Source organism: Ambystoma mexicanum, chromosome 2q (assembly GCF_040938575.1).
Source record: "Ambystoma mexicanum isolate Mex_15411 chromosome 2q, UKY_AmexF1_1, whole genome shotgun sequence".
In the NCBI taxonomy this organism is placed as follows: Eukaryota; Metazoa; Chordata; class Amphibia; order Caudata; family Ambystomatidae; genus Ambystoma; species Ambystoma mexicanum.
Genome location: NC_090924.1, coordinates 124,678,161 through 124,704,320, shown reverse-complemented (window position 1 = coordinate 124,704,320; position 26,160 = coordinate 124,678,161). Strand labels below are relative to the sequence as shown.

Sequence of the window (26,160 nt, the reverse complement as noted above, 5' to 3'; positions counted from 1 at the left end):
CCTTGCGTCTTTCTTCCGCTCTCCGTTGCGCCACCACTGAGTCGGGCAGACTGCTATCCCAGTGCCGACTTCTGTTCGATGGGGGAAGCCTCTTCCCGCCTTCTCCCGCCCCCCCTAGCCACCTCTCCAGTCTGCTGGTACCTGCTCCTCCTGTGGTCTGGCCGCTCTACTCTGAGGCGCCCTCTCGGCCAGCCCTCCTCAGCCACGGAGAGGCTTGTGTGTCCTTTGCTGGAGGTGGGCCTCGCCTCCTCCACCCGCTTGCTCCTGGGGGCTGCCTTAAGTCTCTGATCGGTCCGCTGGTGGATACCTTCACACCAGTCAGGGCAGTGCTCCCCTGTGCCTCCTTGCTGGTCTGCCCCGGTCCTTCCTGGGGTACGGACCTTCACTGCCCGGCCCTCTGTGCGTAGACCCAGCACTGTCCGCATCTTCTCAGCACAGCCCTTCCTACCTTCTCAATACAGCAGCTGGGTATGCGCTACGTTCTTAGGGGTCCGCTCTCTCTGGCTTGCGGAGACCATCATCTCCTGGACCCCACAGACCTTGCTTCCTCCTCTGCCAACTTTCTCGGTTACAGTGTCTTCGGGCACCTGAGGTGCTGGCGATCGCACCCTTCACCTCTCAAGGGCTATCCTCGCTTCCCCTCTGTTTAGTGGCCTCTCAGCTGCTCTGTCCTCGCGGCCGGGCGCTCTCAATGCCTCGGCAAGCCCTCCTTGCTGTTTCTCACTGAACCATGCCCGGAGAGGGGGTTCCAGCTATTTGTTTATCCGTTTTTGCAGAGGGGGTAACGGAGCATGCAGTTTCAGCAGGTCACCGCTCCGCCGGCCATCTTGGAATCCTTTCAGTTTGCTTTCAAAGTTTGAGGGGCTAGTGACACAAGGGTCTTCAATCTCTTTGAAGATCTGTAGAGCAAGAGAAGGGAGTCATTCCCCCTCGTGGCCCTAACCTGAAGACATGGCCAGGAAGCCTGGCGAAGAGAGTCATGAAGAACTCTGCAGGATATGCGGAGTGGCTCTTCCGATTGGTTCTTTCAACAATGCTCCTCCAGGGGGGGATCGTCTATTTGCCTCCCTGCTATCTTACATGAGGACTGGGGATAGTGCGGGCCAGAAGCAAAGTCGGCCATTGCAAAAGGGGGTTTTAGGGTTATCATACGCTTTTAGCTCCCACATATCCCATAAAAGCGTTAAGAGTCGGGGTGGGTGGTGACGGGGGGGGGGGGGGGGGGAGGTTGTGGAAGAAAACAGGGATCCTGCTTAATCGGTCGCCTAGAGGTATTAATCTTAGCATGCTCCCCTCCCTAGTCCCAAAGAGGGTGTCCTTCTCCTGGTAACAAAACAAAGCCTTTCAAATACAAAGTGTTAACCGATAGGCAATGTGTCTGCAAGGAAAAGTGCTTGAACTTCACCTTTTATGTTGGAGGACAATTTCGACCCAGGGAAGGGAGACATTCCCCTAAGGGGGTGGGGGGTGGGGGGGGAGAGAGAAAGAGCAAAAGAGCAAAAAAGAGAGCGAGAGCATGCATGTTCTGGAGATCGGTATGAACATTTAAGCACGGTAATGATCGTGCTGTGATAAAATCTGGACATGTTATTTTTACCTTTAATCTTTACATGGCACAATAACTATGTTTTTAACTTGGTTTGCTAGATATAACTTATAGCTGCAAATCTAATTTGTTTCATGTCGATCAGATCTTGCATGATTAAATATTTGGGTTTTAAATGTATCCATTAGCTTTCTAGTCAATTTTGAAAGTGAAGACATTTTTGTTTCCGGCCCCAAGAGGGCACCATTGACACATCTGCTTTATGCTTCCCTGCAGGATAGATGATGTAGGTCAATGTAAGGATTCTTCTGTTCTCGCATGGAAATCGACAATCTCTCCTTTACTATTGGGCCTTATGAGACCTGTATTTTGATGGATGGTGACAAGCCCTCTGAAGCCCAGGACTCAACCCCTTAGTTGGCATCTGGCTGTGGGTTTATGGGGCTGTCTCCTTAGAATCTGAATTCAGTACAATAGCTCAATGGTTCTATGTGGGGAATCTGTGATAATACTTTAGAAACCCCACCTTGGATGAACAGGAGGTCAGCCCTTCGGTTTAGCCTGAACTAGTCAAGGGTTCTGTAGCTATGGCTGAGCAGCCATGCTTAATCTAGGAGGGATGTGGGCTGTAATGAGACACACAGTACTCAAAACATACACAAGGAAATAGTTACACACTAGAAGTTACATAAAAATAAGCATTTTATATACAATAAAGCTTGTAATTTAAGATAAATATTATGACAGTAGCATTAAACACAGAATAAATATGCAGTATCAAAAGGATAAAAGATACTTTAGAACACTTTAAAAGCACTACAAAGGTTGTAGAAACTTCTGAAACAGATATGCAAACAGTAGACCAACTTGAATAACTTTATGTGAGGAAGGCATGGTATCGAGCAGTGACACAGACACAATGGATACAAGTTTCAAAAACCTTTATTTACAAATTTGCTTGGGATGGTAGAATTCCCAACTGGCCCCAACTCTAAAATGGGAGTAATCTCCACAATCAAACAATAACAAATATGTCCAAATTAGTTTGGTTAAAAAAATTATTTAAAAAAAGAGAAAGAAAGCCTATACTAACAAACCTAACCTTGCCCTCCTTCTCTAGATAACAAATGTGTTCAGGGAATACAAAAAGGAAAATAGTGTCAAAAAGAAATGTCAAAATGGCTTCAGCCTCCACACCCTTCCCCAGATTCAACCCCATAGGCTCTAGAGAGTCTCTTAATAAACAAAGGATAGGTGGATGGCACAGTTCTATCAGTCTTGCACAGTTTGGCTTACTAGCACAGTTCAACAGTTCAATCTTAGGCTTTCAATCTCTGGTGGTTCTTAGGCTTTCAATCTCTGGTGGTTCAATCACTTACTTGGGCTTCAAGCACCTTGTCATCAATACTCAGTTCGTATGCTCTTAATTTCTCAGTTCTGTACAGGCTTCCCTCTGCCGGGCTCAAGCCCATCTTGCTCTGTGTGGGGGTTCCCTTCCGCATGTTTACTCTTAGATCTCTTTCACTGTCGAAGACTTTAGAAACTGCAAGGAATTTACATAGACCTCTGCATGACCACCAACATTTCTTTCCTTATTCCTTTAATTCACAATCATGTCTTCCAGCACCAATGCCTCTTGATAATTTTAGTTCTTACACTTTTTCATTTACCTTCTTGGACCTTTCCAAAGATCTTAACATTTTACTTTTGCCATCTTTCACATTTCAAAGATTAAAATGTTCTTCTCGTTTAGCTTTCTTTCCTTTGATCTCCGCTTGTAACATCTTTCAAAGGTTCATAACATTTCACAGACTTTCGAGGGTGCAAACTCCTCTCGGAGGACCACCCTGATACTCTGTATCCTCTTCTTTAAACAATCTCTCTCTTCATTCACATTTTAAAATCGGCCCACGCACAACCTTCACCTTTAAAATCAGTCACTTTTCCTTTAACATCAACCAGAGGTTTGTTGTGCTCGATAAAAAAAATATGCATTTAGCACAATCTGTGAGTAATCTATTTCGCAGCTCAAGGCCGTTACCAATGCCTCGTCTGCTCCTCCCCAACTTTGCCATTCACCCAGCTGTGGAAAAATGGGGATACCATGTCTCACCATTGGGTGCTTCTTTCCCACTCCGAGGACCCCCTACCCAGGCAATCCTCCCTAGAGTGTCCACCCCCTCAGGGTAGGGATCCAAAGCGATGGCCTTTTCCCTGGCCACCTGAGTAAGGTGTCCCCGGGTACGAAGTTGTGAAACACTCTGGTTTTTCACATTTAGTTAAGCCTTGCTTAACCAATTTTAGGAAGTCCAGCCCTATTGTAGCTGAGTCTCACAGAGTCAAGGGAGGCACTGGGTATATAGTTATCAAGGGCAGAGGAAGAAAAGCAGGTAAGCAGCAAAATAGGCAGTGTCTATGAAGAGTTCACGTTTACAGGTAAGTAGCAGAAGATTTCTTTGGTGAAGAGCACAATGGGTTGTCCACCCCAATGTAGCTCAAGGGGGATGCAAGTAACAGCTTAACTGCAACCCTCCAAAGTACAGGAACAACAAAGCAGGCCCAAGGTCAGTAGTAGTAGGGGCTGAACAGTACCTTATCAGTAAAGAAGTGTATGTGGCAGGACGGTACCCAAGAAGAGGCAACAGCAGACCCCGGTTTGGGTTTTTGGTTTCTGCAACTGAAGAAAAGACCTTGCAATGGATCTGATGGTTGCTCTCGAGTACTTGGACGCCCAGCAGGAGATTTTCGCAGCACTGGCTCGTTGGTGCCTTTTTCAAGACTTAGTTGAAGGACGGTTGTCGTGCAGTAGACTGTTCTGGTTCTTGGTCCTCGTCTCACCTGAGGACACTTTCAGCCGTGCGATCCAGTATCTGGAGTTCTAGGAGGATGCCTGCAAAGTTTGGGTGAAACTGCACTTGATGTTGCACTGAAAATGGCATAGGACCCGGGGTATTGGTGAATTGAAGGCAATGGAGGTCGCAGCTCTTCTAGGGAGGGTGCAAAATGCAGTTCGTCTTGGGACTGGTTAGGCTCACGAGTCAAAGGGAGGAAGTAGTCCGCTTCGGGAAACCCCCCCCCCCCCTCCCCCCACCCCCCTCCGTCAATCAGAAGTTGATGTCGGGACTACAGCAGTTACTAGAAGTGGCTGCAAATGTCCTTCGGGTCTTCAGCTCCATTTGTCGACTCAGAGTTTCTGCTCCTGGGCCCTGGTCTTGTGTGCAGGAAAACTGTCTGAGCCTACCAATCACCAGACATATATTCATTCAAACTTGGGGAGGTGGCTGTCCAATGGGGACAGCCAGCCTCCCTGCACAAACTGGTTCAAGGCAGTCACGCTATAGAACAAAGACCAGGGGACTCGGTCACCTCCCTCGCTTCCTGTCCTTTCAGGCATCCAGAGAGACTTTGCAGGCTTTCCAAGGGAAACCCACCAAAGACAAAAGACCCATGAAGACCTCCCCCACTCAGGGAGGTAGAAGAAGGCTGAAGTAAGAACAAGTCATCATGAACAGTGAAAAGTACAGCCACCATTTTAGGCAAACGATAACCTTAGTGTACCTGGTCTCAGTTGTAATGGCAGCCTGTAACAAAAGTCCATAAAAAAGACATGCAAAAAGGTACACTGCCACCAGCCTGTCAGATGTAACAGTAACTAAAAGTTACTGAAACAGTGAGAAAAGGGTGACAACATTTCACAAATAAGGTGGGGTGGGCTGATCTCACAAAATAAAATACAGGAGGGACAAAAGACCCCACCCCCACCCTGGTAACATGTGTTTACAAAGTGTGAGGCAGGCATGGTATCAAGAGAGACAGACTATTTATTATAAAACTTTGTAGGGTTGGTGTTAATGCCTAACTGGCATCAACTTGAATGGGGTTGTTCCCTCAACTGATGCTTCTAAGGGCCGACGACTGTGCGAGTCCAAAACCAAAGTCTGTCTGGGTCAAAATCTATGCTTGACCTCACTCTAAAACAAATGAGATGTGGGGTCTTTAAAGAAAACTGGTGGTTCAAAAAGAAATGCAAACCAAAGCTGGTTTCAGGTAGCCCTACCATTATCACAGTTTAGTTCTGCCAGTTTAAAAGTAGCTCAACTGACAAGGGGTGCTCTCGGAATCTTCCATGTAGGGCTCTTGCAGCAAGTCTATGTAGTTCACAATGTCTCTGGGTCTCTTGGGGTTCCCTTCCCCAAGCTTTGACCCCTCTGGTTCCGAAAGAAAAAGACAATTCCTTTTAGGCCTCTCAGGGTTCCCTTCCCCAAGTCTAAGCCCCTGTTGTCTTAAACAAAAATTCACTTAAATGTTCACCTTGTCAGGATGTACCTTTCAAAGCACAGTTCTTTCATAGGGCAGCATCAGAGACTTTGAGAAATCAGGACCTTTGCTCCTCCCCATTGCGACCACTCTGATTTCTGGCCCTTCTCTTTACACACTGTACTTTTCTTCTGGCACCTTTTGCTTCCTTTGCCACCTTCACTCTGCCTTTGATTTTTTTAACCACCTTTCGTCAGTGTGCCTCTTGCACACTTTCCACTTCGCCGTGCACACTTCTCTTACTTGGCTGTGCCTCTTGCACCCTTTCCTTTTCCAGGTCGCTCACAACCTCTCTTTGCTTCTCGTTTTTCAAAATGATCACCTTCTGCTTCTTTCGCGCACCTTTCTTTCGTCAGTTTCCTTTTGCCTTTCGCACTTCACCGCTCTGTCACTGTTACCGCTACAGCCACCCGCCTGCTACAGAGTTTATCTCTCTCCTAAAACCCACTGTGTAGAACGGCACTAGTGGGCAATCACATCGGGATATGTCGCTCGAGATCAGGGTCGCAGGGGAACAAGCACTGGCCTGGATACAGCCAATAGGTCACAGGTTTCCCCAATCCAGCTCCATGGAGACACAGCTCCCTCGCCACGCAGCAACTCTTCCGGCACACCGGGTTAGCGTCCTGGCGTCCAGTTTTCCTCCGGATCATCTGGGCTCCATCCAGCAAACCCAGCTCGCTCTTTCCATCTGGCAGCACCACACATGATATACCATAACTGGGAGTCAAGAGGAGTCAGGTGTTGGGTGCCTGACCTTTTCTGACTATTAACAGGACAGTCTAGTGGTGGAATATAATAGGCCTCTCCCTGCTTCACACGTGGGGAGCCCGAGAGCCCCAAATGGAAAAGCGGATTCAGGCAGACAACGCGGTTGTTTTCCGCCATGCCGCGTTGTGTCTGCCTGAATCTTGGAAAACGCTGCGGTTTTAAAACCGCAGCGTTTTCCACCACAATAACGTTGTATTTATGTTTGCGGTCGCTTCAAAAGCGACCGCAAACATAAATACAACGTTTTTAAAGCTGCAGTTTTATTTCTACGTTTTCCGGGCTCCTCCAGTCCGGAAAACGTAGAAAAAAAACCGCAGCTAGTGCTTATTTTTTGTAAAAAAAATAGCACTTACCGAGATTCAGCTGCAGCTTTCCTGCTCTGGTCTCCGGTCCGCGTCCTCCGAGTCCCGGCACTAATGAAGGGAAAGCCACCCAGCGGTAGACTTGGTTTACTACAGCTGGCTGGCTTTTCCTTCATTAGTGCCGCAAAAGCAAAAGCCAGCACAGGAGGGCCTCCATTTCACAAAATGGCAGCCCCCCTGTGCTTGCTTTTTCGAATTTTGAGCTTGAATAGCTCAACATTTTACATAGGAAGTTTTAAAACGGAGGATGCGATTTTTTTTTTTTTAATGTGGGCTATCTATTTTTGAAATAACATTTTTTACTAGAGTATGCCTTTAAGATTCGGACTGAAGAACATTCTTTTGGAATTGAATAACCATCCTTCGTTTTTATTTAGCTAGGTAGGGAATTTCCCTCATTGAAATAGGGCAAGTTAGGCGTTTGATCACTTTATATCTAATAAAGTCCTTAAAAATGACTCTGACTTGTTAGAGTACTCCTTCTGGCTTTGAAAAGCCAAGAGAGTTGACCCACATAATAGTCTCCACCGACCCGACATCCCCATGATTTCTGAGACAGACTCGGTCTACTCCCTAGTAGATGTAGACCTCGGCATCCTGACTAGCCACAGTCCTATGATCACCTTCATTCCTCGCCTTAACTTTTAAAGCCATCCCATCAGTCAGGAAAAATGTAGTGGGGAATAATGATCAATTCTTTAGTCCCTGTGACAACTGGATCCCAAGAGAGAAGGCTGTAATTTCTTTAGACCTTCAGGTAACCGCCCCCACTGGTTCGGTAATATACGTGTACCCACCTGCAAAACTTTGGCAGAAGAACCGTCTAATGGTGTTTCCCCATTTGCCTTGTGTGGGAGAGTTGAAATTCTTCCTCCTAAACTGGAAGAGTTGGTGAGGTATTTAATATGTGAGGTCCTCCTAGAAAACCTATCAAACCCGGAGAGCGAGAGATGAAGAGAACCCTGGGAAACAGTGTGTTCGGGGGAAAATCCCCAGAAATGTTGGCAGCTCACTCTGGGTTGGATAGTGAGCTAGACACCAACCTTAATACATTTAAGATAGGATGTACCATCTCCCTGGGAAACATGGGGTCCTCAAATGTCCAAGTATGCAGTGAAACCTCCTCCCCAATAGAAAAAGAAAACCTTGAGAGTCAAGTCCACATCCTCTGTCTTTGCGGCGGAATAGTTTTTCTGTGGAAAACAAAGAAGAGGAAGAACTTAACCCTGACAAAATAATACACTACTCAGAGGTAGAGGGGTTTGAGACATCAGAGTGTGAAATCGTGATTCTGCGTGCCCCAAGTTTAGCACATATAGTATAGAAACAAGGATCACCGACCTGAATCAGAGGCTGCAGGCGAGTAGCAGTGAGAATCCACCTAGTCACTCTACCCTTCCCTAAGACCAAGCCAAGGCTGTGGTGAGTTTCCAGGGAAACCCTCTGGGGAAGAAAACCCTGTGGTTGTATGCGGCAGGAATCACGCCTTCGGTGGAGATGTCCAGGAGAAGGCATTCAATAACTTCACATAGAAAGCGTTTCCTGACACCTAGCTCTCTACTTGAAGTCTTATTGTTTCTCTGTAAGTGGTGAAAGCTGGAAATCTAACCTAATGCAAACTTACGGAGCGTAGCTGCATAAGGAGTAGCAGCACGACTCGGCTTCAGTGGAAACTGTAGATAAGCATCAGCCCATGTCGGGGGAAGGAGCCAAGCCCACAGTGCTCACAGGAATGACTGCAATGTTGCACGGCGCTGGTGATCCATCTTGGGAGAGAAGCACCCGCGTACAACCAAAGCGTCTCCATCGGCCCCATAACGACCAAGTGAGCCTTCAAGGTATGACACAGAGCAATTGGGGTAGGGGGAAAAGAGTAGAACCACAGAAGATTCCGAGAGATAGTGAACCCTCTACTGACACTCCTGATGGAGACAAAGGGGGGTGATCATGTAATGCCACCTATACGTCTGTCCATCTGCCACTGAGGGACACGCATGTTATTTGTGCATGAAATTCAGACATCTCACAAGATGCTGTCCCCTAAATTTTCTATCTCCTTCCACTACACCGTCCAGGCGCAGTCCCAAAAAGATCAGGGTGACCCAGGTAGAAACTCCCAAGCTGTCCTTTGCCACTATCCTATATGCCCAGTCATCGACCCTACCTCCCACCTCGATAGGAAGAGAACATCCATCTCATTCTTTTTTTTTTTTAAACTTTATTTTTGATATTTGCAAAAAACAAAAACATAACATACATGGAAGTAACTGTGCTTCTAGTTCTGGCTCCCCTTCTCCCCGCCCCCTGCTCCCCACCCACTGCTGCATCACACCCGAGCCTGAGTTAGTAATAGTTCGCAGGCGATTGCATTGGTCCTGTTGGGACATGCGTCCTTGGGACTCCTTTGGGATTCTGGGGTTGCATTTCTGGTGGAGTCACTGACTTCGGTGGATAGCAAGTATGCGATATACGGGCCCCAGATGTCAGGTGGTCGAGCGTGCAGGGGCAATAACTTGATGAAGTTCGTTTCCGTGTCCTGGCAGTATGATATGTCTTTCAGCCACTGCTGCGTGGTCGCTGTGGGACCCTTTCCCCAAGACATTGCAATTCTTCTGCGTGCCAAAAGTAGTAGCAGCCCTCCTAGTTTACGCGTTGTGGGGGGGAAGGTGTTTGGTGAGATCCAACAGAGTGATCTTGGGGTCGGGATCAATGGGTGCGTCTACTATTGCGGCCGTCTTTTCCAATATCGATGTCCAGAAATGTTGTATTTCTGGGCAGGCCCATGCGAGATGGAGGAAGTACGCCGATGGTGCACTACAGCGGCTGCATTGTGGGGGGAGGGGTGTCGAGGGGTGGAAGCGGTGGATTCTGGCGGGGGTATGGCATGCCTGATGCATGAATGTTAGGTGGATTAGTTTGTATCTTGTGTTCAGTGATAACTTCTGCGTTTGTGCTAAAATATAATCCCAATCTTCCTCTGGAATTGTCTGTAGGGCTCTTTCCCATCTCACTTTTGTTGTTGTCGGGTTCGGGGCTGTGTCTGTTATGAGGGATTTATATAGCATTGAGACCAGCCTACCCTCTCCTTGTGATTGGATGACCCCGTGGAGTAGCTGCCAAGTCGCGGGTTGTTGGGGAAACGAGGGTAGAATGGTTTGTAGGGTGTCTGACGCAGAAGTAGATGAACGTTATCTAGGGCGGTGGAGGCTCCGCGGGTTTTTTTTGGCCTGTTGGGGGGGGGGTGATGAAGTGCCCATCGACGAAGAGGTCGCCTATGTTTTCAAATTTAAGCTTGTCTACCCAATTCAGGTAGACTTTCTCTGCGGTTAGAGGGACTCCGCGGATGAATTTGACTGGGAGTGGAGGGGAGAACCTGGTCTGAATGTTGCATTTTTTTTTCCATATTGCTATGGTGGACAGTACCGGATTTAGGGATTGGTGCAGGGTTTGCGACGTGCCTAAAATAGCTACTCTAAGCAGATTTGGGGATACCAAGGCTTGCTCTAGTTGGACATGGGGACGAATGAAATGCGTGGCGTACCAGTGCCCTAGGAATTGGGCTTGTGCCGCCCAGTAATAGCGTTCCATGTCGGGAGTGTCATTCCGCCTTTTTTTACTGGTTGAATTAGCATCTCGTAGGCTATTCTGGCTAGTTTGCCCGCCCAGAGTTGTTCCAGGATTATGCTCCTCAACTGTTGGAACTATTTTTTGGGTACTAATATAGGGAGGTTTACGAATAAGTAAAGAAGTTTGGGAGAATCACCATTTTTACCAGCGATGCACGGCCCCATAGGGTGAGCGGCAGGGATTTCCACCTGTCTACTTTCCCCTGTAGTGACTTGATTACTTTCCTTTAATTGTCTTGGAACAAGGTCTGATGGTCTCTGGCTGAGTGAATGCCTAGGTAGCGTACATTCCTGCGTTCCCATTATAAGCCATAATCGTCTTGGAATTCGTGGGTCTTGGATTGAGTGGGAATATAACGGACTAACTGTGATTGATCTTTAAGATGGAGAAATTGCCGAATTTGATTATATCGCGAATTACTGGATTTAGGTTTGTTGTCTGGTCGCGTATATAAAGGGCAATATCGTCAGCGTACAGTGATATTAGTTTATGAGGACCGAAGGACAGGCCTCTTTGTAAGTGCTTAGCTCGAAGATCAGAGGCGAGGGGCTCCAACAGCAGTGCGAAGAGCAGGGCGGAAAGTGGGCACCCCTGTCTTGTTCCTCTCTGGAGGTCGATTGCCATCGATCTGGTTTTCCCTAGGATGATATGGGAGCAGGGTCGATTGTACAGCAGGGCAGTTAGTTGGAGGAACCTCTTACCGAGGCTCATTCTCTGAAGGATTTCAAAGAGAAATGGCCATTTGATGGAGTCAAACGCCTTTTCGGCGTCTAAGAGGGCCGCCACCGCTTGGTGCGAGGGATCTAGTGCCTCCATGACCCCAAACATGCGTCTTATGCCGAACGTGGTATTGCGGCCTGGCACAAAACCGGCTTGGTCAGCCAGTACCAATGCTGGCATAAGGGGAACGGGTCTGGAAGCCAGGATCTTGGCTAATATTTTGTTATCTAAATTGATCAGAGATATTGGCCTGTATGAGCCCCATTCCTCTGGGGATTTATCAGCTTTGTGTAGTAATATCATGTTCACCTCTCGGAGGGTCGGGGGTAGTGATCCGGCTTCGAGTGCCTCCTCATAGACCTGTTGAAATAACGGGGCGAGAATGGGTGCATACGTTTTGTAGAACTCGCCCATCAGTCTGTCAGGGCCAGGAGCCTTGGTGCTTGGTAGGTCTTTAATGGCCTGGAGGATTTCTTCAGTCGTAACTGGTGCGTTTAGGGGTTCCCTCAGCATTGAGTCTACCCAGTATAATTCTTTATCTGCTAAACAGTGGGACAGCTCTGCCCGGGTGGCATTGAAGTTGGTTCCATATAGGTTTTGGTAAAAAAAGCGGAACGTTTCTGCTATTTCTTGTTCAGTATACACTAGGGTGCCCTGGAGGTTTTGGATCTGCTCCATCTGCGTGGGTTTACGGTCTGCTGCCATCAGCCTCGCAAGAAGGGCGCCCGGTTTCTGACCGTCTCCGTATTGGCGGACTCTGTGGCCATTGGATAGGAATTTTAGTTCTCTTTCAGCAGCCGCTCTGAACTTGTCGAGTTCGGTTTTTAGAGATTCTAGCACTTGTGGTCCTGGTGAGTTTAATTGCATTTGCTCGAGATTTCCAGTCTGATCTCGCTCAGCGACAGGTCTCGTCTAATGAGTTTCAAGATACCATGTTCTTTGGAGATACATACCCCCTTGATGTAGCATTTCAGGGATTTCCACAGGGTCCCGGCGGATGTCACTGAGCCCTGGTTGATTTCAAAGAAGGATATGATTGCTGTACAGAGTTTATCGGCAAAGACCTGATCTTGCAGGGACCCGGGCTTAAACCTCCAGTGCCTCCTCCCACCCGATGGGTCTGGTGGGGTGTATTCGACCGTGATGGCTGAATGGTCGGACATGGATCTGGGCAGTATTTGGCGGTTTGTCCATTGATCTTGGCTGTGTGCGGACACAAGGATGTAGTCCAGGCGTGAGCTAGTTTGGTGGACCCAGGAGTGTAAAGAATAGTCTCGGCACTCACCATGTTGGCGCCTCCAAATGTCCACGAGGTCATATGCCTTACAGACCTCGAGGACCTGGAGAGCTGCTCTGGGGGTGGTTGTGGATGTTGGGTGAGATCTGTCCTTTTTAGGGTCGAGAGTGGTGTTCATGTCCCCTGCCCACACGATTGTTGCTGATCTTGTGTCTCCCAGGTGTGTCATTACCCACTCAAAGTTATTGTATCCGTCTATATTCAGTCCGTAGGAGTTTATAATGATAAATTCTATGTTTTCCAGAGTCCCATGGACCAGAAGTGATCTCCCCTCTTCATCGCTTTTGGTTGCGAGCAGTTTGAATTTCAGAGTTCTGTTTATTAGAATTGCCACTCCCCTGGCGTACGTGGAGTAGGACGCAAAATACCTGTGGCAACCAAGTCACGGGCCCATTGGTTCTCCGTTCCGTGGAGGAGGTGAGTTTCTTGAACCAGGGCGATATCTACTGTGTCTCCGGAGGTATTGTGTCATTTTCCTGGTTTTGGTCGGGTTATTGCCCCCTTTAATGTTCGACGTGGCTAGTTTGAATGTTGTGGATAGTTGAATTTTGATCGGTTATTGGCTGGGATGTCGGACCTTTTTTGTCGAGTGATGCCCCGGAAATGTGGTTTATGAGTTCTCGTTTTCCGAGATGTGGGCCGGTTTTGATGCTTCTGCTGGGTGTCTCCAGGAGGCGGCGGTGGTGGGGGGGGGGGGGGGGGGGGGGGGGGGGGGGGGGGGTGGAGCTCTGGCAAGCACGCATGCGAAGTTATTGAGGGAGCGGACGGAGGGGACAGCTAAATGCTCAAGGGGCCTCGAATGCAAAACGGGCACCTTCTGAGGCACATGATTACACGAGCCCAACTGGTCAATCCAGGGTAGAGATACCAACTAACCAATACCACTAACAATTTCCTTCTCTGCATACACCTCTCAAACTCCAAACCAAACAACCACAAACCTCCAGCACAACAAACCGCACGAACTTCACTACACTGCAACAACAAAACAAAAAAACACACAGACTCGCACATCAGCACCTGACGACTATCGTCCGCATACACCCCAGGCCCAGCCGAGGGAACCACCGGGCTGAGGCTGCCAACAGCACATCACTGCAATCTTGCACTTTTCCAGCCTTCACCCACTAACCCACCTCTCCTTCCCTCTTTCAGAGCCGCCAGAGCGCCAGGGGACCACTCCGGTGGTGATAGTGCGCGGTACAAATGTCCTTTAACATTAAACAGTTTCCCTCCCAACCATGGGAAACCTCCAACTCGCCCATCAGCTTTTCCCTCCCAACGTCCCCAAACATAACTTAGCTGCGCTTGGGGCGCTAGGGAACTTCCAAGGTCCAACGCACCTTAAACTCTAATGTGAGTTCTTGAATCCGGGGGGGGGTGGGGAGGGGGGGCCTTTCGAGCGGCGCAACGCAGCGCGTTTCTGGGTATAGATGGGCTTCACGGTGGGTCTCAGTTTGCTCGTTCTCTCCTTTGTGGTTTTGGATTGCCGAAGTTTGGTTTGCACCCCAGCCTATCAAGAAACAAGTTTGCCTGCTCGGAAGTGTTGAAAAATTGTGACTTGCCGTTGTGTTGAATTCGAGTAGAGCATGGAATACAACATTTTGTTGTCCTGTAGACAGCGTTTCACACCGGTGAATGTTCTGCGCAGTGCTTGGACTGAGGGGGAGAAATTGGGAACAAAATTGGATGTTGTCTCCGTCATACTGTACGTTTCCTTTCTCCCGTGCTAGGCGGAGAATTGTATCTCGGTCTTTATAATTGAGCAGTTTTGTTAGTATTGGGCGGGGGGCCACTCCAGGAACGGGTCGGCTGGTTGGACAGCGCTGGGCCTCCAAATATCTCCTTGCATAGGTTTTCGATAAAGTCTTCAATTTTCCTCGTGGTTTGCTGCTCTCTTACCCCAAGTACCCTGATGTTGTTCCGGTGTGATCGCCCTTCGAGGTCCTCGTTTTTGGACATGACAGCCTTCATTTGTGTTTCCAATGTCGATACCCTGGTGGCCATTGAGGACACATTATGATCTTCGTCAGAAATTCGTTGTTCAGCAGTGTCGAGCCTGTCCCCATGTTTGTCCAGACGATGTTGTAGCTGGTTGACTTTGGTGGACAGGGAGTCAAGCTTGCTGTCTATGTTGCCAATCCCCGCTTTTAATTCGAGAAGGATTTCTTTAATGTTTGTGTCGTGAGCGGGTACATCGTCCTGGGGCATGGCCTCTTCCGGATTCTCTTGACGCTCGTGTGCTTTTGGGGTTTTAATTATGGTTCCAGCCTTGAATGTTAGTTTCCGCTGAGATTTGTCTGATTTCCCCATTGCAGTGGTGTTGTTGTCCTTAGGCCGAATATGTTGGGGTGAATGTTCTCGCTTTATATTGTGGCCCTCCTGGGTGTGTGCTTGGTGATCCATAGGCTTTGGTCAGCACGCCGTTGTTACTCTGTCTGTGATAATGGGGCTGCCTGTCCTCTAAATCGTCAGGGTGCGAGGGGGGGGGGGGGGGGGCCTGCCTGGGACGCTGGTAGTCGCCGATGTCCGTTCTTGTCCTCCTAAAGCGAGGTGGGGGCTCCCTGGGCGCCGAGTGGTCGACAGAGTTGGCCCGCCGTCTCGCTGGCCCGGGGCCCGCTGAGTGTAGTATGGCGCCCTTGCGAGGCAGGTCCCCCCCCAACCCCCCCCAGACTGACCTGATGTTGGTGGTGGACGCCGGCCTACTCAGTCTGGTCTGGAAGGCCGCTGGCCCCGCCGCGCTGTTTTTTGCATGGTTTCTCCCCGCTTCGGGGAGGTCGCGGCATGCAGCTGGAGCAGGCCTCCCTCTCCCTGTGCCGCCGCCCGCCAAGTCACCGCAGGCCCGTCTCACCTCCGGGGGGCTGGATAGCCCGCGAATCAGCTGGATACACGCCGCCTCGGCGCTCGAAGTCAGCGCTGTTTCTGCCAGCTTTTGTCTCTGCTGAGGGGGCCGCCGGGACGGGCCACCCCCGCGGGTCACTGCAGTTCGGAGCTCGCCAGACCTTCCCTCGAGTGCCGTCGTCGCAGGCCGTCGCTCCGTGGTTCTAGGCTCCCGCGGGTGGCTCTGGGAGGGGCCGCAGGTCTTATGGCTGCCCTCCGGGGTTAGATCTCCAGACCGCGTGTGAAGCTGGTGCCGCCGCGGGCTGCAGCCAACCAGGGCCTCCCCACTCCACTCCTCCACTCCAGCCGGTAGTCACAGGAGTTTCCCCTGGCATCGGGGGGGGGGGGGGTGACGGTAGGTGGGTCTTGAGTTGGGACGTCTATCCCAACCCTGGGGGGGTGGGGTCGGATGGCCCCCGGATCCGCGATTTTGAGCAAGATTTATAAGGTGCGCTGTCGGAGCTCACACCAGAGCGGCCATCTTGGTTGTGCTGTAACACCCTCTATATCCATCTCATTCTTTTCTGAAGTTAGAAACACATGAGGAAGAGATCAAAATTATTTGTACACCAGATACTGAGCCATCTATGAGGTACCCACCACTATCTAACAGCAGAAGGTTTGGGCTACCTTAGTTAGGGGGGGGGGGGGGGAGTATAGATGGTGCCCTAGATATGAAATTCATAACCTCGGGGTGGCGAGGACCACCAAAAGGAGGAACTTCGGTGCCCAATTAATCCTAGGTAGCGACGTCCCACAATTCCATCAGTGATTGTCCCAAATCGCATGGAAATCGAGATAAGATGCCTAGGTTCATGCAGCCCCAAGTCCACAGATCGGGAACAGTCATTAATTTGTACGAAAAGCAGAACCATCTATGTGGACTTCAAAAAAATGCCACCAAAGAGGAGCAACAAACTCAAGAAGGAGACCTCTTTGTAAACCATTGGAAAGGAAAAGAATAAGACCATGTGGATTTTTTTGAAATCGCTTCCTAATTTCCAATCAAGGGGGAGCCCCTCATTTAACAGCAGAGGTATGTGATGAATCCAGGGTGTTTGTCCCTTCTCCCGAGGGGGAGCCACCCCATGAGCCTATGTAGATGCGAACGCCCAGCAAGACCCTCCCTAGTGGTCTGGGCAAGTGGCACCAAACAGAGTGACTCCCTTCGTGGAGACTAGGCCTACCATTCCAATAAGGAACTCACAGTCCGGAGAAAACTTACGTCTTTTGAATATCCTGTTCCGAAAACAGCAAACAGTGACAGTTCCTCCATCTCTCTGGTTTCAGATAGTGTTGGTTCTCCTGTGAACACCACAGGCAAAGAACATCAACAGAAAGCCCTTAGCTGTGACACTGAGTTGTTACGCAGAAGTGAGCCTCTGCTGTATTGACGTCCTCGAGCGGCGGGCCAGTGGAAGCAAGGAGCACAAAGAATGCCAACCGAACGCCTGTTGGTTATTGTTCAAATCGACCGAGAATTCCAAGTCGAAGAAGGAGCAAGGACAGAGAGACACCTGATGGCGTGACCACAAAGGGGCAGTGGTGGCCTGGAGGGCCCAGCAACGGGTGCCGAGATCATACCATAATAAGGATCCCGGATCCTAGAGTACCTCACACAGCCTTGATCTAGGGAGACAAGAAGCCGTGGGGAAAGCAGACAAGGTTATGGGATGATGAGGAACTGGATGTAGAGCCTATCGTGACAAATTATTGATATTTTAAATGCAAGCTCTGAAAGCTATAGAGGTTATTGGAGTCCGAATAACAAGAGTATAGAAATATCTGATAAGAGCATAAGAACATTTTGAGAAATCGATGGAAAAGCTATTGAGGTTACAGGCACCTAATAAACCAGAGAATGGAAAATGCCACTAAAAAGGAGGATCGGAGAAAATGTACCAATACTGTGAATAACGGCTGGGAAGTTAACTAGATTACGGGAGCCTGAGAAACCAGAGTGTACAAATGCTATGAAAGGAAGAGAAAAAAAAACAACCCAATGATTCTTTGACTCAAGGCCAAGAAAGCCAAACTGTTAAACGATGAGTCACCAGGCAGGATCAGACCCCTATACAAATAACTTGAGTCAAGGAAAAGAGACATTTGAAAAGTTCCAAGCAATCTTTCTAAGTGGTAGGGCCAGTTAGTGGTAAGGATTCAGACTCGAACTTTTTTTTTTTTTAAATATAACATCCATGCTTAGTTTTTACTTTGCTAGGTAGGCAATTTCCACTCCTAAAAGTAGGGCAAGTTCGAGGTTTCATCCCTTTACATTTAATACAGTTCTTAAAAACGACTCAACTCTTTCGAGTCATCCTTCTGGTTCGGCAAAGACCATAAAGAGGGGCGGGCTTGAAATCTACAACTCTCCTCAATTAATTCTGTACAAATGGTGTGATCAAGGCTCACACTGGTTGTTGACTTGTTGGAGGTTGAAAGACTCACAGAAGCCTTCCATAGAGTTAAACACAAAGGGATAAAGACCAATTGGTCGTTGAAGAATTCTAAGCGATACCTGCTGAAAGAAGCAGAATGTGACTGCAGCGGAGGAACAGAAGACCATGCCAGAGTCATCACAAAGAAAGTGTGCTTGGGGTTTGCCAGAGGAAGAAGAGCAAAAGAGGACTTCATTTTGTAAAATCTTCAAAGAAGAAACTCAGCATTTCAACCCACTACAGTACCTCAGCAGGTTACCTCAAGCAAGTGGCATGGATTCAGACTGCTGCGGAAGCCTAGCAGATTCTAAGGAATGAGGAGCAACATTAAAAAACTGGGATACCATGTTTAAACTACCTGGCTATCACAAACCAACACAACACTGATGGAAGTCTACCACATCGATACACATCTACCACACGATACCTGAAGGGCCCATCAAACCCTCTATTTGAGGCACCATAGAACCACATAGTTCAGCCTGTGTACTATTTACAAATCTACACAGTAGTGAAAGAGCCAGACCCAACATGGCCGAAGCACCCTACAAACTAAAGAACTAATGTGACAATCTCAGGCACACTAGCTACCCCTTTCAACCAGCCTAACTTGGGGTGATAATGAGTCCAAGTCTCAGTGGGTCAATGCAAAAGCAAAGAATGCAAACACTATATTTTAGCATTTAGAGAAGTTCAGCATGCTGTTGCAGGAGAATTAATGAAGCAGCTGCTCGTTGACTCTCCACAGAGGGTTCAATCTATGACAGTAGATACGCCGTCATCTTCAGCCTTTGTTTCTGAATTTTATTGTTTGAGCAATTTGCCTTGTAATGAAAAGTGCAATACAATCCTGCTTCCTTCAGTTTTCTGTGTAGGAACTGAAGATGCAGCGAAGAAACCAAATAAAAAATTGCTCTAAAGGGAAAAAAAATCAAAGTAAGAAAACTAAAAATCAAAACAATTAAAATAAATAGAAGTTCATCATTAAAATTCCTGCGATCTATACCGTCACAGGAGAGAGATGCTATCCCATTACAGTCAGGCTAATTAATTATCTTGGAGGAGACTTTGACTAAACCAATTCTGAGAAATAACCTGTTCCAAAGGGAAAACTGCCCAAGAAAATTAAAGAAAAAGAAGCACTGTTGGTTTGAGGATGCTATGGTTACTTCACCAACATGTCTGACTGTGGACGCCACTGCTCAGACTGATGGAGCAGTCAGTGTTATGGGAGGTCCGATCAGAAAGCCTGTCTGGATGTGATGATTCACAAATGGTAGAGATAAGCTCCGTAACCTCTCAGTATGGGAACATTCTTTCAAAGGCTTTTCCTAATGAAGTGTTTGAAGGGAATCTACAATTCTGATTGGGGCTGACAGAACACAGGTCGGTGAATCCCTAACAATTTGTTTCACCATTGAATTAATCTTTCCGGCGGATGATAAAGAAATATTGTATTATATTATCATAATGTATTGCCCCTCTTTTACAGGACGCCTTCATGAGGGGATCACCTCAACAGCCATTGATCTGGTGACATTTTTGGAGCAAGATAGAGCGGGCATGGAAATTCCAATCCCTTCTATGATAGTTTGCAATCTTCTTTTGGCAGCGACTGATGAACATAAACAAAAAGGCTATGATTTTAAGAGCTCTAGGCTTAGACCATCTAATGATTCACAATCCCTAAACTTGGAACAGAATCCTAAAAAAGGGTGTCTTATGTTACTTAATGATGTGGACATTTAGGCTCCCAATTAAACCAGCAAGTGCTACACTCAAACAAGGGGATGACTGCCAACATGAATGGACTTGGCTCCCAGAAGTTTTAAACCTTTGCTTCTCTCAGGGAATGGCATCATAATCCGGTTTTTAGCCCATACAGTACTTCGGGGAGGGAAGGGCGTGGGCGAGAGCGGGGTATTGGGTCATGAAATAAGAGTGGTTTTCATCTCTTGGTAAATAATGGTCATATTTGTCAGAATCTAAGGGTTTTTGATGTACTTCCATTACAGAAAACATTTTTGTGACAGAACATTACACTGGACGGCTACTTTACAATAGTGCACAGAACTTTAGCCAATAATTCAGGTGGAAACCAAGGTGGCCTGTTGGTCTCCATTGATACATCTTGGGCGCCTTACATGAAGGTTTTTGACGCAGCTACACATGGATTATTGGCTATTAATGTTATAATGAAGGAGACTAAAGCTAATTTGCTATTAGTCAATATGTACTGGAAAGCAAACATTTATCCACAAAAAGTATTTATTGAAAGCTTAGAATGCATTGAGTAAATGTAAGGAAACCTTCCCTGAGGACGATCTTATTATAGCGGGAGATTGCAATTGGAATCGTTTCCTAGATCAGAGGGAAGTCAGTCCCTATTCTACGCTGATGTAGATTAGTCATGTAAGAAGGGTAGGTTATGGTTGGATGCATTGTATGAATAGAATCTGCATCAATTGAATGGAAACATTGAATGTGATCTAGGGGGCAGCTATACCTGGACAAAGGGGAATGCAAAAGTCTTGCACCGATTATAGGTTTGTAACTGGAAAGGAAATACAATGTACAATGAAACAATATGAACCGAGCGGCCATATCATGCTATGTGCCTCTTTTGGGATCAAGACAGTCGCTCAACACAGTCATTTCCAGCCGATAGTAACTGTCGCAAAAAATAAACTAAGATTAATCTGGCATTTCTCAAACTAAATGTATTTAATAATTATATTATTACAAGCCTTGAAAACCTTCCAATGGAAAACAATCCAAACTATTGACACCCCTCAGGTTTCCAACCTTTAATGCGAATTGTTTGGAAGATGAGCATTACTATAGTGCCCCACACCACACACGTCCCTTAGGTTATAATCATGAGATACAGCAGGATAAGAAGGAGCTAAGAAGATCTATAAACTACCTCGTGAACCATCCCAACGGTGGGAATAACGTGTCAGAAGAAATTAGAAGGTTGGAACAAAAACATAAAAATAGAGTGAGCACTAAAATATAATATATATCAACTTGAAGGGGGAAAAAATGCTTTGATGTGTAAGAGGAAAATGCAATAAAAAGTATCGGAAAATGACAAATAATGGGGAAGAAACTCAAACATGCAAGACAACCCCATTTGGGGGTGGACCATTTTCCAACACTCCCACCCCCCGACCCCGCGGGTCTGAACTTGGGCTCCCGGTTTTAGAGGAGTCATGGAAACTGTCTTTTGATGCTGGTAATTTTTGTAACATTGTTAAGACCAGTTGTCGTTCTCGAGCTCTGGGTCCAAATGGGTTGCGCAATCAAGTTTTCAAGCTACATATAGAATTTTGGGCGAATACGTTATAAACTCATCTGAAAAATATTGGAAGAGAAGTAAACGCCAAATATTTGGAAAACTGCATACGTTGTAACTATATTTAAAAGGGGTACAAAATTAGATCCTCAGAACCATCGCCCAGCTGCTCTGCTGGATACAGCGCAAAGGTGGTCCTCAAGGAACTGAATAATTGGGCCAATGAAAAAGATATTCTGAAGCCTTTCCGTAAAGTAGTTGGAACACTTCTACCGTAAACATTATGGACTTTATACTGGGAACTATTATGGACTTTATACAACATTCGGGTAGAAAGAAAAGGCGGTACTGCGGTCTTTATCGCGGGCATAGATTTATCGCTCGCTTTTATCAAGGTGAACAGGAACCATCTGTGGACTCAATTAGAGGCTTGGAATATTCCTAATCATTTACTGAACATCTGGATTAATCTGCACACAGATACAAATATAAAGTCTACGGGATGATGTAACTAAAGCTATAAAAACACAGGTTTAAGAGGAGGGTGCATTATTGCACCGCTGCTAATTTGTACTTGTCTGACCTAGGTGACAAGATTGCTCACACAGCTTCTATCACTCTTAAGGTGTTGGGTATAAAGTGTTTCTGGTTATCCTATGCTGATGACATTATGATATATAAAGTTGCAGTCAGGTGGACCTCCTAAGGCTTTTAAAAGCTTTCCTCTTTGCCCAACCTTCCCAGATTCAACTGGGCCCCTTTCTCTCCTACAACTCACTCTCCACCTGTGGTGTCCCTCAGGGTTCTATCCTCTCGCCTTGGCTCTTCAACATCTACCTTGCCTCTCTAGCCCATTTGCTCTCTGCCTGCTCTCCTAACTTCCAGTGTTATGCGGACAACATTCCGCTCTCCTTCAAGCTGCTCTCCACTGCCGCCTCCTCTTACCTCGCTCATTCCTGGCTGTCTGCTATTCAGGCATGATGTGCTGCTAACAAGCTCTGCTTTAATGCCAGAAAGACTGAGATCCTTCTCATCGGGACCCCAGGTCCCTCCTACACTCTGGCCACCCTCCATGGGCCCCCTCCCCTTGCCCTCCTCGGAGGCAAAAAAACATTAATCATCTTCGACTCCTCCGTCTCCTACTCTCCTCACATCACAGACCTTGCCACGAAGGCCCACTTTCACCTGCACCTCCTCAGAGGCATTCTCCCTTTACTCACCTTCCCCCAGAGACTCAACATCTCCAGAGCTCTGGTCCTCTCCAGGCTGAAATATTTCAACAGCCTCTTCCTCAATCTTCCTAACTCCTCCCTTTGCCCCCTACAACTAATTCAGAATAGGAATGCAAGATTTATCCTTGGCCTCAAACCCAGGGACCGCATCCCTCCAGCCCTAAAATCTCTCCACTGGCACCCGGTTGCTGCGAGGATCAAATGGGACACAATTAGACCTTTTCCAACTTAACACTTTTTGCTAATAATGTTAGAAACCGTGGAAAAGTGGAAAGTGTAAAATTAAGATTGGCATTTTAAGATGTACTTTACTACGTACATATATAACAAAACATTTAATAATACAAATTGATACTAATATACTTTTGTTCTCCTCTTCGTTATCCTCGTGTTCTGTTCTGTGTTAGAATGTTTTTCTATGTTATACTACCGACACCAATGCGGATCAATTGACAAATCATGTTTTGATATGTACTGACACCAGTGCAGTCTAATTAACAAACCATGTATTGAAATGTATTGGAGAGTTCCAACAGTTGACTATGTAAAGATAGTTTACTGACATTAAATGACAGCCACGTTAGAGACTTGATAAAGACCAAGAAGGTCGAAACATGTTGGCTACCAGCATTGATACATTGGGCACCAGTTATATTATATGTATGGTTTGGCTACAGGCGGTGACACAACGGCCACTATGGTTTAATCAATCTCAATAATGGATCATAACCAGGATGTGAGCTTTGGTATGGAATTGTTTTGAATCCTAAAAGTCCGTATTGGGTAGCACCTTCATACACCAGACCCAGCAGCAACCAGTTTACTGATAACCTGTGTCATATTAAGACAACAGTGTGCTAATTTTTCTGATCCAACTCATTTCCCAAGCGCAGCTATGCCGTGCTTACCCTTCAACCTTTACACTTGATATTTGTATGGAACCAGCTGACATGAAGTCAAATGTCGCCCCCGGTACGAATAGTCTGTTTTAAGCCAGCAAGACTCTGCTGAAATAGCACCCCTTGCACCAAAATAATGATGAGCTGCGCGATTACCAGTTATTGGCTGCGATACATACTTTTTGATACACCTACCCCCACTCTCCATAGTTTGCTTACCATCATCTCCGAGCTGTTCCTTTATTTTTTCAAAGTCTGATCCTCCAACAACTCCAACTTTCACCTTCTTCCTTAATCTCTGCAGAAATTCATCCAAGTCAGCGGTGACTTTCTAGAAGTCAAACAAGCACATTAAAATGGGACAACCTACATTAAAAATGCATCATCAACAGTATCTGGATACTGGCGCGGATACAGGTCACAAAACACTACAGTTCAGAGGTAGTGAGTCACGGCAAAGCAGATGAAGTGCTAAAGGTAAGATTACACCTTCCTCTCATACCGATTTGATGAGTTCTTTTCATCCACTTTCTAATTCAGATATTGCTACCTTCCTTGCTAAGGCTCATCTCACTGCTGCCCCTGGTGACCCTTTATCTTCTTTCAACCCCACAGTGTATTCGTCCCTCCTTTCCTACCTCACTGCTCTCTTTAAACTGTCACTTTCCTCCACCACCTTTTTTGCTTCTTTTAAGCACGCTTCAATCTTACCATCCTAAAAAAAATGTTTTTAAAAAGAAAATAAAAAACACTTCTTGATCCATCTCTTTCCTCTAACTTCGCCCCATCTCTCTTCTGCCTTTCTTATGTAAACTACTGGAATGTGTCGTCTAATCCCAATTCTTCTCAATTGTCAATCTAAACTCTTCTTCCTCCCCTTCAATCTGGGTTTCATCCAGTCATTCTACAGAGACAGCTCTTCTCGCAACTTCTCGCTAAAGCCCGACGGTTCTCAACTTTTCCCGCTTCCAAAATACATATTTCGTCTTTAGTCTGCTCCCTCTTATTCCATTGTTCTTGCCTATTACTTGGTCTCCCTGTATATCGGCTTGCTCCATTACGCTCTTTTTATCATTCTTCGGTCCGCAGCCTCTGCACTCTTTATCCTTGCGAGTCTATTGCCTCTGCTTTGCATTCTATTCGGTGGCTGCATTTTGAAGCCCGACTGTTTTAATTTCTCTACTTGGTTTTCAAATGTTTTCACATGTCCCTACGGTCTTGCTCCCTTTATTTCTCCCCCTTAGTCTCTTTCAATTCTCCTTCTCGCTCCCTTTGCTCCCAGTTTCTTTTTATTCTGGTTGTTCCTCATCCTCCCTGTGCCTCCTCTCGTTTCCAGTCTTTATCCCTTATCGCTCCCAAGCACTGGAATGCCCTCCCTCTTTCTATGAAATCTTTGACATCACTCTCGCTTTTCAAAATTCAATGAAAAGAGCATCTGCTGACTAATTGATATTTATTGTCATATCCCATTATATTACTGTTCGGACCTTTGGGAAGCGATTGGGTGTAAAGCGCTGTATAAATAAAAACAAATTATACTAGATATTGATGAGCCATGCATTCAGAGAACCCGTACTGGTAGCAAGAAGTCTATCCAAGATGTTCTGTGAAGTAATTAACTGATAATAAGTACCCTGGTGTAAGGGCTGTCTGTACAAGGTGGTAATGACACATGGTCTGAGTTAATCGGACCAAACACACTAAGGGCCTTTAATGGGGGGGTCCCTGTTAAGATCAATTTCTATACTCTGGCCTGGTGGATAGGTTTTAGGAGGCCATGCTAGTTAGAGTGCACAGTGAACACAGAGGTTTGCCAAAACCCAATCAAGGTACGTAGATGATCAGTCAAGGATTATTCTTAGGAGAGTGATTATGGGGTCAGGGGCACTCAATCAGTCCAGAGTATGGTACACAATAATTCAATTTAGACACCAAGTATATAAAATAAAGTTATGTATTATAGGCCTTCTGAACACACAGAACAATGAATCTAACAGATAGTATTAACACAAAATACACTTTGATACAAATATATACAACCACCATAGGATGATAAATGCATTAAAAGTCACTTGTTCAGCAAGCAGGTATTGTAGAATAAATGCAGTAAATGATGGAACCAGGTCACATGCAACTCCCTAACGTTAGCAGTCCAAACCCTAAGAAGAATGGGGAATTGTGCCAAAACGTCACAGGAGCAATAATGCTTCTGCCCTGAAGGGAGGAGTCTGTACAGGTAAGTTCAAATTCACCTGTGTTGGTTATAGTTCGGAAAGTCATTCAACAATGTTACTAAAGGCAAGTCAATGTTTTCTTATATTTCAGGTTACTCTAACCAGGTTCGAAGACCAAAATGTGAGTGGAATGAAATGCAGGAAACAAAGGGACTTATTCACAATGTTATTCTATGGAGGGGAGAAGGGGAGCAGATACACTGTGCTTACTTACCCCAGTACTTCGATTTTCCCAAAGGTTGTTGTGGATCATCTGAGCCAAATCGATCTTCCGCCATTGGTTCAAGTGAGTGATGCCCAGGAGTTGCAAGTTGGAGGATTCTTCCAGTCGTGTACAGCTGCAAGATGCAACTTCCGTCGATGAAAATAAGCAAAAAACTAATGCAGACCTTCTCAGGACACTTCACAGGTTGGAGAAAGGTGGTTTCCAGCAACGGTCTCCGCATATAGGCAACAAGTGTCCTTTCAGTAGCAGTCACAGATGCTGCACCATGATAGGATCTCTTGATGCCGAAATTCGGGGGCAGGGGGGGGGGGTG

At 46.7% G+C, this 26,160-nt stretch overlaps 1 protein-coding gene across 1 annotated transcript in view; it reads right to left on the bottom strand.

Moving 5' to 3' along the window:
* The window catches only part of PMM2 (phosphomannomutase 2), a 288,090-nt gene that overhangs the window by 184,607 nt on the left and 77,323 nt on the right, over window positions 1-26,160 (bottom strand). Inside the window, exon 2 of the mRNA XM_069647046.1 lies at window positions 23,607-23,718. Within this exon, the coding sequence (XP_069503147.1) occupies window positions 23,607-23,718 (112 nt within the window). The remainder of the gene's footprint in view (window positions 1-23,606; window positions 23,719-26,160) is intronic.